This window comes from Chrysemys picta, chromosome 25 (assembly GCF_011386835.1).
Source record: "Chrysemys picta bellii isolate R12L10 chromosome 25, ASM1138683v2, whole genome shotgun sequence".
Taxonomy (NCBI): domain Eukaryota; kingdom Metazoa; phylum Chordata; order Testudines; family Emydidae; genus Chrysemys; species Chrysemys picta.
Genome location: NC_088815.1, coordinates 10522505 through 10538891, shown reverse-complemented (window position 1 = coordinate 10538891; position 16387 = coordinate 10522505). Strand labels below are relative to the sequence as shown.

The following is a 16387-nucleotide window of genomic DNA, read 5'->3' as shown; positions in this document are numbered from 1 at the left end:
GAAGGGGCCGCTTGAATGTTCTGACCTTCTGTAGCACCATTTATCTGCAGGAGACCTAGTTATCCCCATTTTACAGCTGGGGACTCTGAGGCACAAAAGTAAAGTGACTTGCCAGGTGCAACCTAAGCCTTTGGAAATGTGACTAGAACCCCAGTGCCTGAACTCTCCTCTGCCTGAACTATGAAACAGTCCCTCCTCGGGGAAAGAGGGAGTTACCTGTATTTTTGGATTTTAGTAATCTCAAGTAAGGGCTGGTCTACACTGAAACCTTACATTGGTTTAGCTATATCTCTCAGGGGTGTGAAAAATCCACACCCCTGAGAGACGTTGTCATGCCAACCTAATCCCCGGTGTAGACCGCATTCGTTGACAGAAGAATTGTCGTCTCTGCAAGCTTCACCTGTACAAGGCCTGGCATGCACTGCTCTATCGTGAACTGGTCGCTCATGTAAACATGGAGGGTTGAGTGCTAGGAGCTGTAATTTCATGGCCGCTTATTCACTGGAAGTCCTGGGCTTAGTTAAGCATTATACAACAATGTCTTGGGCCTCAGACCCTAGCTGCCCTTGTCTTCACACCTTGATGTTCTCATCAGGTGTGTTTAGCGTGAAATGTTCTATCCATGTTGAGTGAAATGCATTTCCCAGAGTTCCCTGTCTGGGTCATGCTCTCTGCCTTTTTGCAGCGGGGCTACTACAATCCACAAAATATAAACCAAACCTGGTGGGTTGATTTCTTGCTACTTGCTCTGGGGAGATGCATTGGCCAAGGCTATTGAGTGTGTTTCCTAGCTGCCCACCAGATGTCACTAGTAACACTCAGCCAGCTGCTTGGCTTCTGTACCTAGAAATGTTGGTGAGCCACTTGTTAAGAATTCCCCCCCCCACACACACACACTGTTGGGGTGGAGGTGTGAGGAGAGGAAATAGACAAGGTAACGTAACTCTTTTTTGTACCATCAGGTACATTACTGTAGAGAAAGGGAACTTTGTTACTTTGTTCGGCCTTAACTTTCACTTTTGGCCTGTAAGGGGGAAGCAAAATTACCCCTTGTTATATGGGGACAAGCTTTTCTTTTAGACTGTTACTGCTCATGGTCACTATGTTACACACTCTAGCATAGGGGCGGGCAAACTTTTTGGCCTGAGGGCCACATTGGGTTTCAGAAATTGTATGGAGGGCTGGTTAGGGGAGGCTGTGCCTCCCTAAACAGTCAGGTGTGGCCCGGCCGCCACCGTGCTGCCTGGAGCACCAGTGGCTGGTGGCGTGGCTGCACCAGGACAGGCAACTGCGCTGCCCGGCTGCAGCCAGCCCCGCATCGCGCAGCACAGAGACCGGGTCAGGCCGGGCTCTACAGCTGCACTACCCCAGGAGCTCGCTGCCCAGAGCGTTGAGCCTGCGGCGCAGTGAGCTGAGGCTGCGGGGAAGGGGGAGAGGCCGGGGGCAAGCCTCCCGGGCCAGGAGCTCCGGGGCCAGGCAGAATGGCCGTAGTTTGCCCACCTCTGCTCTAGCAAGAGGATTGCTTTAAACATTCCATAGAATGGGGTTACCATGGCTTCCTGGCTGGCGTAGCTAGGAACGGAAGTTTATTTTGGAGAGGCTTACTGTGAAGCCTGCTCTTCAGAGTGGAATCCAATCCAGGATGCTTCACCAGGTCTGGTATCTCTGCTGATTAGCAATGTAACATCTCACCAAATTCCTGCTATCAAGAATGATGCATCAAGATCATGGGTACGTGGAACAGTAGGCTTTTGAAGACCCGTACTGATCTCTTGCACTTAAGGCAATTGGTCACAGGCGGAGAAAGGCCTTTAAAACATGGTGATGGAATATTTCTTCCAATGAACAAAGTTAGACAAAAGTGTTCTTTGGGGCAGCAACTGTTCTTAGTACAGTGCCTAGTGCAATGGGATCCTGGTTATTGAGTGGAATTCCTGGGTGCCGTGATGACGTTGATTTAAGCGCAGTAAACTCACGCGATTAACTCAAAAAAATTCAACAAAGAGTCCTGTGGTACCTTATAGACTCTGTCGCTTTTTACAGACCCAGACGAACACGGCTACCCCTCTGATATTCAAAAAAAAAAATTCATTGTGATTAATCAGTTTTAATTGCCCTCTTCAACAATGGAATACCCACTGAAATTTATTAAATATTTTGGATGTTTTTCTACATTTTCAGATAGATTGATTTCAATTACAGCACCGAATACAAACTGTGCAGTGCTCACTTGATATTTTTATTATACAAAAATTTGCACTGTAAAAATGATAAATAGTATTTTTTCAATTCACCTCATACAAGTACTGAAGTGCAAGTTCTTTATCATGAAAGTGAAACTTACAAATGTAGACTTTTTTTGTTACATAACTGCACTCATAAACAAAACAATGGAAAACTTTAGAGCCTACAAGTCCACTCAGTCCTACTTCTTGTTCAGCCAATTGCTAAGACAAACAAGTTTGTTTACATTTATGGGAGATAATGCTGCCGGCTACAATGTCATCTGAAAATGAGAGCAGGTGTTCAGATGGCACTTTTGTAGCCGGCGTTACAAGGTATTTATATGCCAGATGTGCTAAACATTCATATGCCCCTTCATGCTTCTGCCACCATTCCAGAGGTTGTGCTTCCATGTTGATGGTGCTTGTTTAAAAAAAAAAAAAAAAATGCATTAATTAAATTTTGACTGAACTCCTTTGGGGGAGAATAATATGTCTCCTGCTCTTTTACCCGCATTTTGCCGTGTATTTCACATTATAGCAGTCTCGGATGGTGACCCAGCACGTTGTTTGTTTTAAGAACACTTCCACTGCAGATTTGACAACATGCAAAGAAGGTACCAATGTGAGATTTCTAAGGATAGCTACAGCACTCGACCCAAGGTTTTAGAATCTGAAGTGCCGTCCAAAATGTGAGAGGGACGAGGTGTGGAGCATGCTTTCAGCAGTCTTAAAAGAGCAACGCTCCGATGTAGAAACTACAGAACCCGAACCACCAAAAAAGAAAATCAACCTTCTGCTGGTGACATCTGACTCAGATACAATAGTGAAAATAAACATGCATTGGTCCGCCCTGCTTTGGATTGTTATTGAGCAGAACCCATTATCAGCATGAACGCATGTCCTCTGGAATGGTGGTTGAAGCATGAAGGGACATATGAATCTTTAGCATATCTGGCATGTAAATATCTTACGACGTCAGCTACAACAGTGCCACACGAATGCCTGTTCTCCCTTTCAGATGGCATTGTAAACAAGAAGCAGGCAGCATTATCTCCTACAAATGTAAACTAACTTGTTCAAGCAATTGGCTGAACAAGAAGTAAGACTGAGTGGACTTGTAGGCTCTAAAGTTTTATATTGTTTTAGTTTTTAATGCAGTTTTTTTACGCAATTCTACATTTGTAAGTTCAACTTTCATGATAAAGAGATTGCATTACAGAACTTGTATGAGATGAATTGAAAAATACTCTTGCTTTTGTTTTTACAGCACAAATATTTGAAATAAAAAAGAAATATAAAGTGAGCATTGTATTGTAACTAAAATCAATATATGTGAAAAACGTAAAGGTATTCTATTATTGTTTAACAGTGCAATTAATGGCGATCATTTTTTTAATTGCTTGACAGCCCCAATTACTACTATTAACAGAAGCAACGTGTTCCAACCCTCCCTCCCTCCCCTCTGTGTGTTACTTTGAAAGGGCCATTTCACTGTATTTTATGAAAGCCAGAGGAACCCTTCTTAACAGAACTGCAAAGTGAAAATGGAGGGTTTCTGGGGTGGGGAGAACTTCTGTGCTCAATACCCCACTAACATTAACATTTTAAAAATTGTTCAATTTTTCTTCTATGGAATCCCTTTGGCATGGTCTCACTTAAGTTATCTACCACAGTTAGCAGGAAGTCACATTCCTTGCCCTGAAGAGTTTACGCCTCCAAACAGTAGCTGGCTCATGGAGACCTGTACCGTGTCTCATGCATTTGCTGCCTTCAAACAGTTCATGCTACACCATCTTCCGCACCAAGTGACTTTCCAAGGAAGAAAATAACACAAGGCTGTGACCTAATCCTGGAAACCTCTATCCATGTAAATGGTCCTGTTAACCTCAGTGAGGCTACTCATGTGAGGTCAGAGAGACAGGAGGAGACGGAAGTTTTCAGCAGAACAAGTTGCAGTTTACAAACAGCCTGGCTAGAAATTATTTGTATTGTGGGAACGCTTAGGAGCCCCCATTCTGGACTAAGACCTAATTGTGCTAGATGCCATGTAAACAGAAAACAACAAGGCGATTGCTACCCAAGAGCTTCCAATCTATCTGAGCTGGCTTAATACCTCTTAACAGCCAGTTTAGAAATCTGGGTTTAACTCCGGTTTTCTCAGTCAAGAACTGCGATGAAAGGTTTTAAAGAAACCTTAACAAACGGGAGTGCCTGTCTCAACTGAGCAGCTCACTTGTTCCCCTTAGTATGTTGCTAATTCAGCCTTCGTTAGGAAAGCGCTTTAGATACACGTACTAATTTAACAGTCTGTTTTAGAAAGACCGGTTGGAAGAACATAAGCTGCTACTGGCCAAAAGAGGGCAGCACGTGCTCACCAACTCTCCAGCCCAATTGAAGCCAATGTCAAAAAAATGTCCCAGTTGAAGTCCGTGAAAGTGGAATTGGTCCCAGCACTGTCCACAACAAAAACCGCCAATAACTTTGATTACAGCCTATTTTCCTCCAATCAGGCCGGCTCACAAGGCTCTTTAAGGAGTTTGAAACATGTGAAAAGCTTCAGGGGATAGCCGTGTTAGTCTGTATCCACAAAAACAACAAGGAGTCCGGTGGTGCCTTTAAAGACTAACAGATTTATTTAGGCATAAGCTTTTGTGGGTAAAAAACCTCACTTCTGCAACTGAAGAAGTGAGGTTTTTTACCCACGAAAGCTTATGCCCAAATAAATCTGTTAGTCTTTAAGGTACCACCGGACTCCTTGTTGTTTATGTGAAAAGCTTGAAATTACTTCAGATGGTAAACGTCTTGAGGCAGGGATTACGTTTCCTTTCTGCGTGCATACAGTCCTGGGATCATAAAGGCTGTTCTTACGCAATGGGGAGATGAACATTAGACGAAAGTAAAATTTCAGATCGGACTCATTTTTATCACCTTGTAACTTGACAAAGTCAATTGACAAATACTCTTCAAAACTTTAACTCAGAAGACAACGGAGAACGTTTGTTTATTTTTGTCTGTAATCTGGCAACTTTCAGATCAAGTGAATTTTCCAAACCCAAAATAACAGAGCGGGGTTAAAATGGGGATTTAGAATGGAAGCTGGTTGAAGCCATGGGTCAGATTTACAAAGGTATTTAGACACCCAACTCCCTTAGAGCCTTGTGGTCTTTTTCTGCTTCTTTGTAAATCTGGTCCCTTTTTCTGTAACTGCCCTTCCCTAATTCTAGTGTTTTCTAACAATCTACTTGTGTTGGATTTTCTCTGTTGTAAATTTGACCGTCTCCTCTCTCTACACGCTGCTGACAGAACACGTGTGTAGTAAAATTCAAGAATTAATAAGCTACAAAACCCAAGGGCCAAGAGTGGGACGGTTCTTATGGTCATCCTTTCATTGCTACAAAGACCCCTTGTACTCTGTTCTGTGCCTACAATTCAGGTCGATCTAGCTACATCACTCAGGGCTGTGAACATTTTTTGCACCCTGTGCAATGTATTTAGGTCAACCTAACACCTCCCATCCACCTGTGTCCCCTCCCCAGCCACTGCTACTTTAACAGATACATTTTTCCACTGACCCAGCTACCACCTCTTACACAGACGGATGGGATGTACCACCCCTGCAGGAAGCCTCCACCTGGCAGTGCTACAACCGTACGGTTGTAGCATCGTAGTGTAGCCATCCCCTTGTTTCCTCACCTGTCTGGCTGCCTCCTCTGCCACGGGCCCATCCTCATTCCTTGGGCATGAATCACGCTTCATGCATCAGCAGTCCAGACATCCTGTCAGATTTGTGGCATCCCTGAAGGCCCAAACTTTAATCCTTTCCTTCGGGGGTGGTGGTTTTTCTCACGGATCACTGCAACTGTCAGTTATAGGCTGATGCGGTGCAGAGTTAATTGTGATCGGGGCTGAATAAGAGAAACACTCTTGTGGATGCTTGTTCGAATCTTCGCCAAAATTTTGGCCTGGAGATCTCATGATGACAAAGTCCTTCAACGGAGCATCCCAGGATGGGTCTGATTTCTTCCCTTTTTAAAAAAAAATTATTTCCACTGGCATTGGAAATAGGACAGACTTTCGTAATGGATCTTCTCTCCAGTTCTCGGCAAATCCAGGATGCTTAGTTGTGCACCTGGAAAAATAGAACCCTGGTTCTGTTCATGTCGAGTCCAAGAGGACAGGTGCCCTCGTTACAAACCGCCTGCAGACTATCGGCACTGAATGTTCACTCTTGTGCTGGAGCAGCTGTTGGCTAATGGGTTCATGCAGACTTAATCTCCTTCTCACTTCTCTGGTTCAGTGCTGAAGAACCTCACTGGTGCACAAGGGGGGATTGAAAGCTTCCCCTCTGACTGCCAGTGCTTGTCTTGGGGTTATGTAGAGGACAGACCCGTCAAACCAGCCCCATTTACTGGCAGGAAGTTCCCACGCTTATTATCTGAACGTGTAACTTCAAGACTCTTGCATTTGTATTTTTTCATTTCAAGTTTTTGACACAGTTTCTTGACTCGCTTCTCATTTAATTCCCCACTGAGTGTGTTTCACTTCCATTGTGAACAAGCAGAACCCAAGCTAGCCTTGCCCTGCCCAGGCGTGCATGAATCATCACCACTGATTTCATGGACTCTCGCTGCTAGTAGAAGCCAAGGGATGGCTGGTTTATGGGCTGCTGGTACCATTCTTACTCAAATCAAGTGGTACCTTACTCTGTCCCGAGTCCCATTGAGTCTATTAGGGATACTCGCAGAGTCAGATAGTTCTCAGCTAACACAATTAGCCCCAAGTGCCTAGGGACAGTGACTGGATTCCTAGTTCTGTTGCTGATTCTGTCATGGACTTCCTGTGAGATTCATGGGGAAGTCACTTAACCTCGATCATTTCAAACAGAGCAGTTGAGAGGCTTCAGTTGATGATGTTTCTGCAGCACACTGAGATCCTTGGGTGCAAGGTGCTGTGCAATGCAAAGAATGATCTTTCTGCAAAATGTTCATGCTCTATCAGCCAATGAGCTGGGATGGAACGTGCGGTAGAAATTGAAAGACAGTTGACACAATGCAGAAGAGAATGCTCACCGCATGGGCGTGGTGGCCTGTAGTTTGAAGAACTCAACACTTTAGATGTCTGAGATTCCGTTCCGCTCCCCTCCTTGGCCAGAGGATCTGTGATGTACATTGAGGAAGGAGAGAGCTGTTTGTGCATAGGGGATTTTTTCCCCCATCAAGCTGTCTTATGTGAGCAGGGAGTGGGAGTTTCAGTACTTCTCTGTGTTAGTCCAGACCTGTTGCCCAGGCCTGAGAAGGAGGGTGGGGTAGCTGGTGCGTTTCTCAGAATGAAAGGGTTTCTTATTCATCACTGTTCCTGACACAGAGAGCTCCCTTACGGTTTAAGCAAGAGGCAACCTAAATATCTCTGTCTTGGAAACTGGATTTGTCTAAGGAAGGACAAGCCAAGGCATGTTTCAGAGAGGCAGAATTTTGCTTTGAGAAGGATATTTTAATCGTCATCCTGGGGGAATTTTAAATCAAGATCATTTGAACGCTTCTTGGAAGAGAGATTCCACCCCCACCCTCACCCCGTCCTTTCTGGTTTCATTTGTTTTTCTTATGAAATTTGAAACACCTGCTACGCCGAGAGGTTCTGATTTCCCTTCATCACCAGTAACTTTGGAGAGCTGTAGAACGTTCTGATTTTCTGCGGGGGGTGGGGGAGGGAGAGGTATAGAGATGGATCTTTGCCTGAAAAGGCAGGAAAAGAGGCGTGCATGAATTGAATTAATGTCCGGGGATGAGTAATCCCCGCACCAGAAACCTTTGCTACCGCAGTTCTCCGAGCAACTGAGTGGCAGAGACCACAGCCACGGACGTTGGAGCATGTGTGATTAAGTGCTCACCAAGCATTCCCAAGCCCAATTTAAGAGGGCACTGCGGTGGGTACAGTCTGCCTTGCTCCCTATTGGGAGGCAGTGTCCAGTCACCCCTCTGTGCTATAAACTGTGGCGTTTCTCTCTGCTTTCCCCATCGGGGATCTGATCTTTCCCACACCATGGCTTGGTGCTTCTGCTGTTGTCGGAAGTGCCCCTATTTCCTGTCGGAAGAAGATAAAGCTGCTGTTGTGTTAGATAAAGAAATCAACAAAATACTAAGAGACCAGAAAAAGCGAGACAGGATGGAGCTGAAGTTACTTCTACTAGGTGAGTTACTCTGTGGCCCACACAGCTTTGTTTACACTGGATGACCGTTTGGTGGAGAACGTGGGGGAGGGGAGCAGAGCCATAATGAGGGATTTATGCATTTTAGCCAAAGGGGAGGAAGGAAGATGGGTCTCCCCCAAATCTCTGTTGTCCAAAGGTTTCCTTCACTCCTGCTCTCCAACCCTCGTCAGGCCTGCATTGCAGAAACTGCTTTTGCTGTCATATGGGAGAATTGTTGCAGATGATTACCGGGCTTGCTCCAAGAGGAGCATACGGCCTTCACCAGTCCCTGCTGTTCAAGAAAGAGGATTTCAAACTGGAACAGGTTCAGAGAAGGGCTACCAGGATGGTCAGGGGACTGGACGGCCTGTTTTATGAGAGGAGATTAAGAGAGCTTGGCTTGTTTAACCAGCAAAACAAAGGCTGAGCGGGGATTGGATTGCTCTCCCTAAATACATCAGGGGGCAGGGGTGTGTGTGTGTAAAAGCCAGGGAGGTATTTAAGCTAAAGGAGAATATTAGCCAAAGGACAAATGGGGTAAACTGGCCATGAATCAACATAGTCTGGAGATGAGAAGGAGGTTTCTAACCATCGGGGGAGGAAGCTTCTAGAACAGCCTCCCGAGGGGAGTAATGGGGGCAAACAACCGAACTAGCTTGAAGACGGAGCTTGATGAGTCTATGAATGAGATTCTATGATGGGGTGACCTGGGATTAGCAGGGGACTGGACTGGTGGCCAGGAGGCCCCTTCCAGCCTATGGAACCAGCCTTGGTCTCAGATCCCTTGTGTAATAGGACAGAGCTGGCTGGCATTCCCCGCTGGTGTGCCCTTCAGTGCCGGAGAAAGGAAGAATTGGCCCGACAGTCCCAGAATCTGAAGTCTCCAGGCGTCTCCAGGGCTGGCAGGAGAGCTCAGGCTTCAGAAGCCCTGCAATCCTTGTCCATTTCCTGTCGCAACCTCCTATGGTCAAACAGTCTGTGGGCTATGAAATACCTGCCCCTTGACTCTCGATGGTGGACGAGCCTCAGGTTCCCCACTAGGTTCATGACCCCATCTCCCCGAGGAAGTCTAAGGTCTCTCTCCTGTCTGAGGCCAACAGGCGCTGGGGAAAGCGGGAAGAGCACGTTCATCAAACAGCTGCGGATAATCCACGGGGCGGGCTATTCAGAAGAGGATCGCAAAGGCTTTGCCACGCTGGTGTATCAGAACGTCTTCGCCTCCATGCAGGCCATGATCGGAGCCATGGAGACTTTGCAGATCCCTTATGCCCAGCCAGAGAATGTGGTAAGTTCAGAGGGCGGGCGGGCCAGACAGGGAGACCCCTGCCGGCAGTTGCCCCGGATGGGGAGTGGAGGCAGCGGGATGCCCCGAGCCAGACGCGCTCCCTGGGTATAAACCGACATAGCACCATTGCAGATAATGGAGCGGTGCTGGTTGACACCAGCTGAGGATCTGAGCCCCACCTGCCTGGAAGGCTGGAGCCTACTAGAATGCAGCAACACCCCCCTCTTTGTCCAAGGAGGAGCCCCGCCAGTCCGCACAGGAGAGCCAAGGGCCGTCGGTGCAAAGCAAAGGGAGGTGTCGCAACAGGCCAGCGTATTCCAGAGCTGGTCTGTCAAGAGCTGGAGGTTGAGCGAGCGGCCCCTGTTCGCTCCACGGCAGGAGCCAATGGCTCCTTGTCCAGGGAAAAGAGGTGCATGCTCCCCTCCCCCCCCAAGGCTGAGGAGACTAGTAAAGAATTTTCCTACTTCCTGTGTGACCCGGAGCAGGCCGCCCCGTGCCTCAAAAAGAACAGGAGTACTTGTGGCACCTTAGAGACTAACAAATTTATTAGAGCATAAGCTTTCTTTTTGCGGATACAGACTAACATGGCTGCTACTCTGAAACCCGTGCCTCAGTTTCCCTTTTGTGAAATGGGAATAGTAGCACTGCCCTCCCGCCCAGGGGGCCGGTGAGGATACATGCATTAAGGATGGGGAGTTGCTCAGATCCTACAGTAATGCGGGCTGTGCGTGTGGATGGAAAACCGAGCCCTAGGTTACGTGGCTAGGGCTAGACAGCGAATCAGAGGCAGGGTCCTGACTAGAACCCAGGAGTCCTAGCCCCTTGTCTCATGCTCAGTGCACTAGGCCGTGCTCCCTCTCTTCATATAACCCCCAGGCCTGCGCTGTTTGGATTTGTCCTTGCAGGGAGGGGAGAGAATTTTCTTCAGGAAGTTTCCAAGAAGGCAGCTGCTCCTTCTTTATGTAACCCCCCCACCCCCACCCCCATTTCTCCTGCTTCTAGGAAAACGCCAAGCTGGTCATGGGGGTGAACGCTTCGAAGGTGGCGGCCTTGATCAGGCCGTACGCAAACGCCATTGAAAGCCTATGGAGGGACGCGGGGATCCGGACCTGCTACGAGAGACGGCGGGAGTATCACTTACTGGACTCGGCCCCATAGTGAGTCACCCCTGCAGGCTGTAACGGGCGCGTGAGACCACGGCTGCCCCCTGCTGGGTGGCACGTCAAACAGCTTTCCCAGGGTTTCAATTTGCCTAGCGGTCGAGGTTTCCGGGACGAAAAGGGGTTTGCTGGAAGAGGCGGTGTGACCCGCTGCGGAGGGCACTGAGCTGGGAGTCCGGTGACCTGGGTTATTCTCAGCCTGACCTGCTCTATGACCTTGAGCAAGTTACTTCCCCTCTCTGTGCCTGTCTCCTCTTCCACCTAGCCTGTCTCTTTTAGCCTGTAAGAGAGTCAGGGCAGAGGCTGCCTCTTACGATGTGTATGTACAGCACCTTGCACAACAGGATCTCAGTGTCTGCTGGGCGCTCTGGATGCTGCAGTAATACACACAATAAACCCCATTATATTTGAATGGGTATTTTAAATTTTCCTTTAAATATTTAAACACATTTTTGGTTTTGTGCTTGGTCCATGGCCTGAAGTAGCAACGAATCGTAAGTCTCCTGAGTCCAACCAGATGCAGAAACCTCCCAGGTGTCTTCTCTGAACTGACGTTCTCTGGGGTTTGCCCATCAGTGATAAATGGCTCCAGGCTGCCGCAAGCTCCGCCCAGCGGGTTATGCCTTAATAGGAAGGGGTAACGGTTGTGTGGTTCGAGCACAGGGCTGGGAGTCAGGACTTGGGCGTTCTCTTCCCTGCACTGCCTCTCTTCACGTCTGGCTTAGCTTCCCCTCCCATCTGCGGAACCGGGGACACGATCACTGGCTTACTGTAGGGCTGCGTGTTCTGTAAAGCGCTTTGAGATCCTCTCGCATGAGGTGCCAAAGGGACTGACTTCCTCCTCGTTTCATGGCTGTTTTGCAGTTTTCTGTCCAGCCTGGAGCGTATCGCAGAGGACAGTTACATCCCCACAGCTCAGGATGTCCTGAGGAGCCGCATGCCGACGACCGGCATCAGTGAATACTGCTTCTCCATGCAGGAGATGATCTTAAGGTGAAGCTACTGCAGAGCAGTGGGAGTGCATGGGATTCCCCACCTTGTCTTTGCTGCTGTTTCTGCCCAGATTCAGTACAGGCCACGTCCTCTACATGCGAGTGGAGTGTCGTGTAGACAGCTAGGTTAGGAGCTCCTGGTTCCAATCAGGCTGGGTGGTAACAGAACCTGATAGCCCAGGACAAAGAGCCCAGCAGGTATCTCTAGTCTGCCTTCCTCACAGTCATGTCTCCTACCCCCCTCCAGCTTCGGGCAGGTGAATCCCACCCCGGGTGTTGCTGGGTGCTGTGGAATTGCTATCCTCCACCCCACAGCTGGCTGCTTGCCGCTGGTGCTGCACCCTTCTGGGGGCAAAGGGAGTCCTGGAAATGCTGCATACTAGGAGTAAATCCCTCTCAAAGGCAGCTCCACCCGCTAACGGCCCTGTCCTCCCGGCTCCCTGTAGGATTGTGGATGTGGGTGGGCAGAAGTCGGAGCGCAAGAAGTGGATACACTGTTTCGAAAACGTTATTGCCCTGATCTACCTGGCTTCCCTCAGCGAGTACGACCAGTGCCTGGAGGAGAATAGCGAGGAGGTAAGGAGCCCTAAGGAGATGAGCCAGGCCCTTCCCTGCCACAAGACCTGGGCGTATATATCTCACTAGCAAGCAGGTCTGGAGGGGCTCCGCTCTCTGCTCAGATGTCTGGCTCCCTCCCTGCATCTGGGCTGCTGTGTTCCTTGTCTGAGTCCTCTCTGACTCACACCGGGCATTCTGGGAGTGAAGGGGGCTGAGGAAGGGGGGCTGATGGGTGTTGTCTTTGTCTCCCACCCCCCGGGTGCAGAATCGGATGAGGGAGAGCCTGGCCCTGTTCAGAACCATCCTGGAACTGCCCTGGTTCCAGAGCGCCTCCGTGATCCTCTTCCTCAACAAAACCGACCTCCTGGAGGACAAGATCACCCACTCGGACCTGGCTGCCTACTTCCCTAGCTTCCCAGGTAACTCCCGCCAAACCCTGCTGCATGAAGACCGACGCTTGGGGGCTCTCCGGAAGCAGCGCCCGTGCCCGCAGAGAGCAGCTCTGGAGCAGATCGCCCCCGCTGTCTGTTACGGAAAGAGTCACAAGCAAACATCTCCCCAGTGCTCCTCCCGCACTCAAGCCATCGCGGAGAATGCTCCCTGCACCATCATGCCATTCTCTGCTTTGTTACTGGGTTACTTGCTTTCTTGGCATGCAGAGAAATGGGGCGGGGCAGGGCGGGGCGGGGAATGACCCTGTGTGTATTCTCTGCCCTTGCTCTGGTCCAGAATAGCCTAGGCTCCCACAGGTAACACGTAAACCTCTCTCACTAACTCTGTGTGTGGGGGGGAGGGTTCCCAACCAGGGACGGCTCTGTAAGCTCTCGGGGGCACAGGCTGTGTGTTTATTGGCACAGCAACTAGCCCAATGCGATGCTGCTCTTTGCCTGGGGTTGCCCGGCGCTGGCTTAAAATGAATAATCAAGGTTTTGTTGCCATAGACCGAATGGGGAATGCCCCGTCCACAGTCACTCGTGCAGAGAATGCCGTGATCGCCACTACCGTGACTTCCCGTTCTGCCCGGTGTGACAGAGCCGGCCTGGCTTTCAGTGGCAAAGCCCTGCTGAGGTCTGTTCTTGTTCCACGTCAGGACCCAAGCGAGATGCGGAGGCGGCGAAGAAGTTCATTCTGGAGATGTACGTGGACACCTACAAGCGATGCTCCGCTGTCCACTGCGACGCAGGGCAGAGACCCTCCATGATGGCCTCCAAATCCAGGTGCCTCTACCGCCACTACACCTGTGCCACGGATACGCAGAACATCCGCAAGGTTTTCAAGGACGTCAGGGATGTGGTCTTGGTCGGCTATTTGGACGAGATCAACCTGCTGTGATGGGAAGGGCTCAGGCCAGGTTCGTGCCCGGCAGTAACATATCAGTGCTTGGCGTTGCCAGTTCACAAGGAGACGAATCAGCGGACGTTGGCTGCTGCTGCTCGTAAAACACACGTGGAATGTTCCCTGATGCTGTGTTTGGAAAGGCGCCGGCCTGGTGCTGGGAGCGTGTGAGGGGAACGGTCTCACTTAATGCCGCCACGGCTCAGAGATCTGTGAAGCTGCCTTTCTCACGGCGTCCTGCCAGAGTCCCTGCGAGGCTGCCTGCAAAGCGCCATCTCAGGCCTTTCTCAGGGGTCAGTTTTACCCCTTTCTGTGGGAGATGGGCCCAGCACTGACTGGGGATTGGCTCCTATGATGGCGTGTAGCTTCTTCAAGGGCTGTTTTCTCCATCCCTTCGTGCTGGTGGAGGGGCTGCTTCTTGCTGGGACGCTGGGCCCAGTTTTGTTTTTATTGTCAGGGGGTTTTTTCATGTGGATTTAGCCCTAGGAATAGGTGCTGGATGGAGAGTCCTGGACACCAAACTTCCCTGTTGATCCACAGGCCCGGGGTAGCCTTCCCCAGCACTGCCCAGTCAAAGTCCTGCCCCTCTGACCTACGGGGTCACCTTTAAGGATGAGAGGGGAGTTCGACCACCGTGGCTCATTCAGTCGTTGGCCTCCTCTGCTTTCCTGCAGGGCAAATAGGTAGTGACTCCAGCTCAGCGGGAGACGAGAAGGCACAACTGCTGGTTGGACTCTGCCGGGAAGCTGCCGTGTGTGTGTAATCCTTCCAGTTCCCAGGAGTCTCTAGCGTAGCAAGGCATCATGGGGGACGGCACCTCATGTTCTGATGCTCAGAGGAAGGCGTGAGCAGTGATGTGAGCGAGTGTCTCTTCTGGCGGGAGGACAACCACCTCCCGGAGAAGGAGTGGGAACTTCTCCAGAGGGAGCTGGAGCAGGTGTCTGGTCCCACCGTCCGCAAAACCATCTCCCCAGACAGGAGACCCAGCGTGAGCCTCTGAGCACGGGCATTCAGCCAGAGCGGAGGAGTGAATTGAATAGGGACTGTTGTGAAGGCCAATTTATGAAGCAATCTTTATGGGGTTGGGGGGAAATTATGTTAACCCCCCAATCAATTCTCTTATAGTTGTCTTCAGTTCTCTTCCTTCTGGTATCTGCAAACCACACTACAGCACCTCCTTAAAGATCCTTCTAGTTCAGCGGTTCTCAAACGTTTGTATGGGTGACCTCTTTCAGACAGCAAGCCGCTGAGTGTGACCCCCCCCTTATAAATTCAAACCACATTTTTTTATATTAAACACTATTATAAATGCTAGAGGCAAAGCGTGGTTTGGGGATGGAGGCCGACAGCTCGCGACCCCGCCACGTAATAACCTCGCGACCCCTGGAGGGGACACAACCCCCAGTTTGAGAACCTCTGTCTAGTTCATACGTTTGCATTGATACGGGCTTTCTGCTGAAATGTGAAATAAAGAGAAGCTGACCTTATCTGATGTTTTAATTCCTTTGCATATATTCTGGTACAAACTGTTTATGCCTCTCTGGAGCAGGACTCCTGGGTTCTATTCCAGACTCTGCCACTGACTTGCTATGTGACCGTGGGCAAGTCATGTTGCCAGTCTGGGCCTCAGTTTCCCCATTTGCAAAATGATGGGGACATATGATACTTCCCTCCCGCAGAAGAGCAGTTGGGTTTAATGTCTTGCTGGAGTGTAGGTGCTTTTATAAATGACAATTGATGATTGTAGTTAAAAATGTGGTGGCGTAACTCTAACGGTGAGGGCATTTAACCATCGGACCAAACTCCCCAGGGAAGTGGTGGGTTCTCCATCCCTGGATGTCTGCAGATCAAGACTGGATGCCTTCCTGAAAGATATTCTTTAGTCCAACACACGTCTGGCTCAATACAGGGGTAACTGGGTGAAACTCTATGATGGGGAGGGGTACGCAGGAGGTTAGACTAAATGATCTTCTTATAGGTTGTTCTGGTCTTAAAAATCTATGAATCAGCTCGTTGGTGGATCATGTTGAGATAAATTTATTCTGGTTGTTTCTTAGCGCCCCGACTGTGCCGTGAAGTGATCTGTGATTGAAAAGAGGCCGTGAACTGGGATTCAAGAAACCAGAGTTCTGTTCCTGGTTCTGCTTCTGGCCTTCTGGGTGAACCTGGGCAAGTTACGGCACCGCCCCATGCCTCAGTTTCCCCGTCTGTACAATGGGGATAATTGTGCATCCCTCCTTTGTAAAGTGCTTTCAAATCTTCTGTTGTAAAGTGCTAGATAAGAGCTGGGGATTCCCAATCAAAGTTCCCAGATGCTAATATAACTTGGGATCAGAGGGTTTGATCCCTGGACGTATGTCTCCCCCTCTAGTTTTGGAACTTAACTACAGCCTTGCACCACTTACACAGGCAATCAGGAATTGGTTTCATGGCATGTGCTTACTAGATTTTTCCAGTCCCTTTAATGGGGACACCTGGGAGACCATATATTGGAATAACAGGGACAGCTGAAAAATGCCTTTCCATTGCTTTTCCGACTTGGAGTTAAAAGTGCCAGTGATGTTGAGTCATTTTCAAAAAGGGCCCCACTGACTTTTGATTCTTGGATTTGGGGAATGGCCATCTGTGGGGACCCCTGGGGCTGG

General features: G+C 49.3%; 1 protein-coding gene and 1 long non-coding RNA gene across 7 annotated transcripts in view; one reads left to right on the top strand and one right to left on the bottom strand.

Moving 5' to 3' along the window:
* Positions 1–6056, bottom strand: part of LOC112059585 (uncharacterized) — a 37252-nt gene extending 31196 nt beyond the window's left edge. Inside the window, exon 1 of the long non-coding RNA XR_010594921.1 lies at positions 5919–6056. This is a non-coding gene — a long non-coding RNA (uncharacterized LOC112059585). The remainder of the gene's footprint in view (positions 1–5918) is intronic.
* GNA15 (G protein subunit alpha 15) lies at positions 52–15229 on the top strand. Of its 6 annotated transcripts, none has more exons than XM_005281258.4 (7): positions 52–8412; positions 9513–9697; positions 10700–10854; positions 11722–11850; positions 12296–12425; positions 12673–12826; positions 13498–15229. In XM_005281258.4, the coding sequence occupies exons 1-7, from the start codon at positions 8265–8267 to the stop codon at positions 13737–13739; spliced, it is 1143 nt and encodes a 380-aa protein (XP_005281315.1). In that variant the 5' UTR covers positions 52–8264; the 3' UTR covers positions 13740–15229. The 6 variants fall into 6 exon arrangements, with proteins under 6 accessions (XP_005281315.1, XP_065434451.1, XP_042697459.2 ...); XM_065578379.1 differs by having other exon boundaries at positions 7085–8412; positions 13349–15229; XM_042841525.2 differs by lacking the exon at positions 13498–15229 and having other exon boundaries at positions 7085–8412; positions 12673–13487.
* Positions 15230–16387: the final 1158 nt, after the last annotated feature.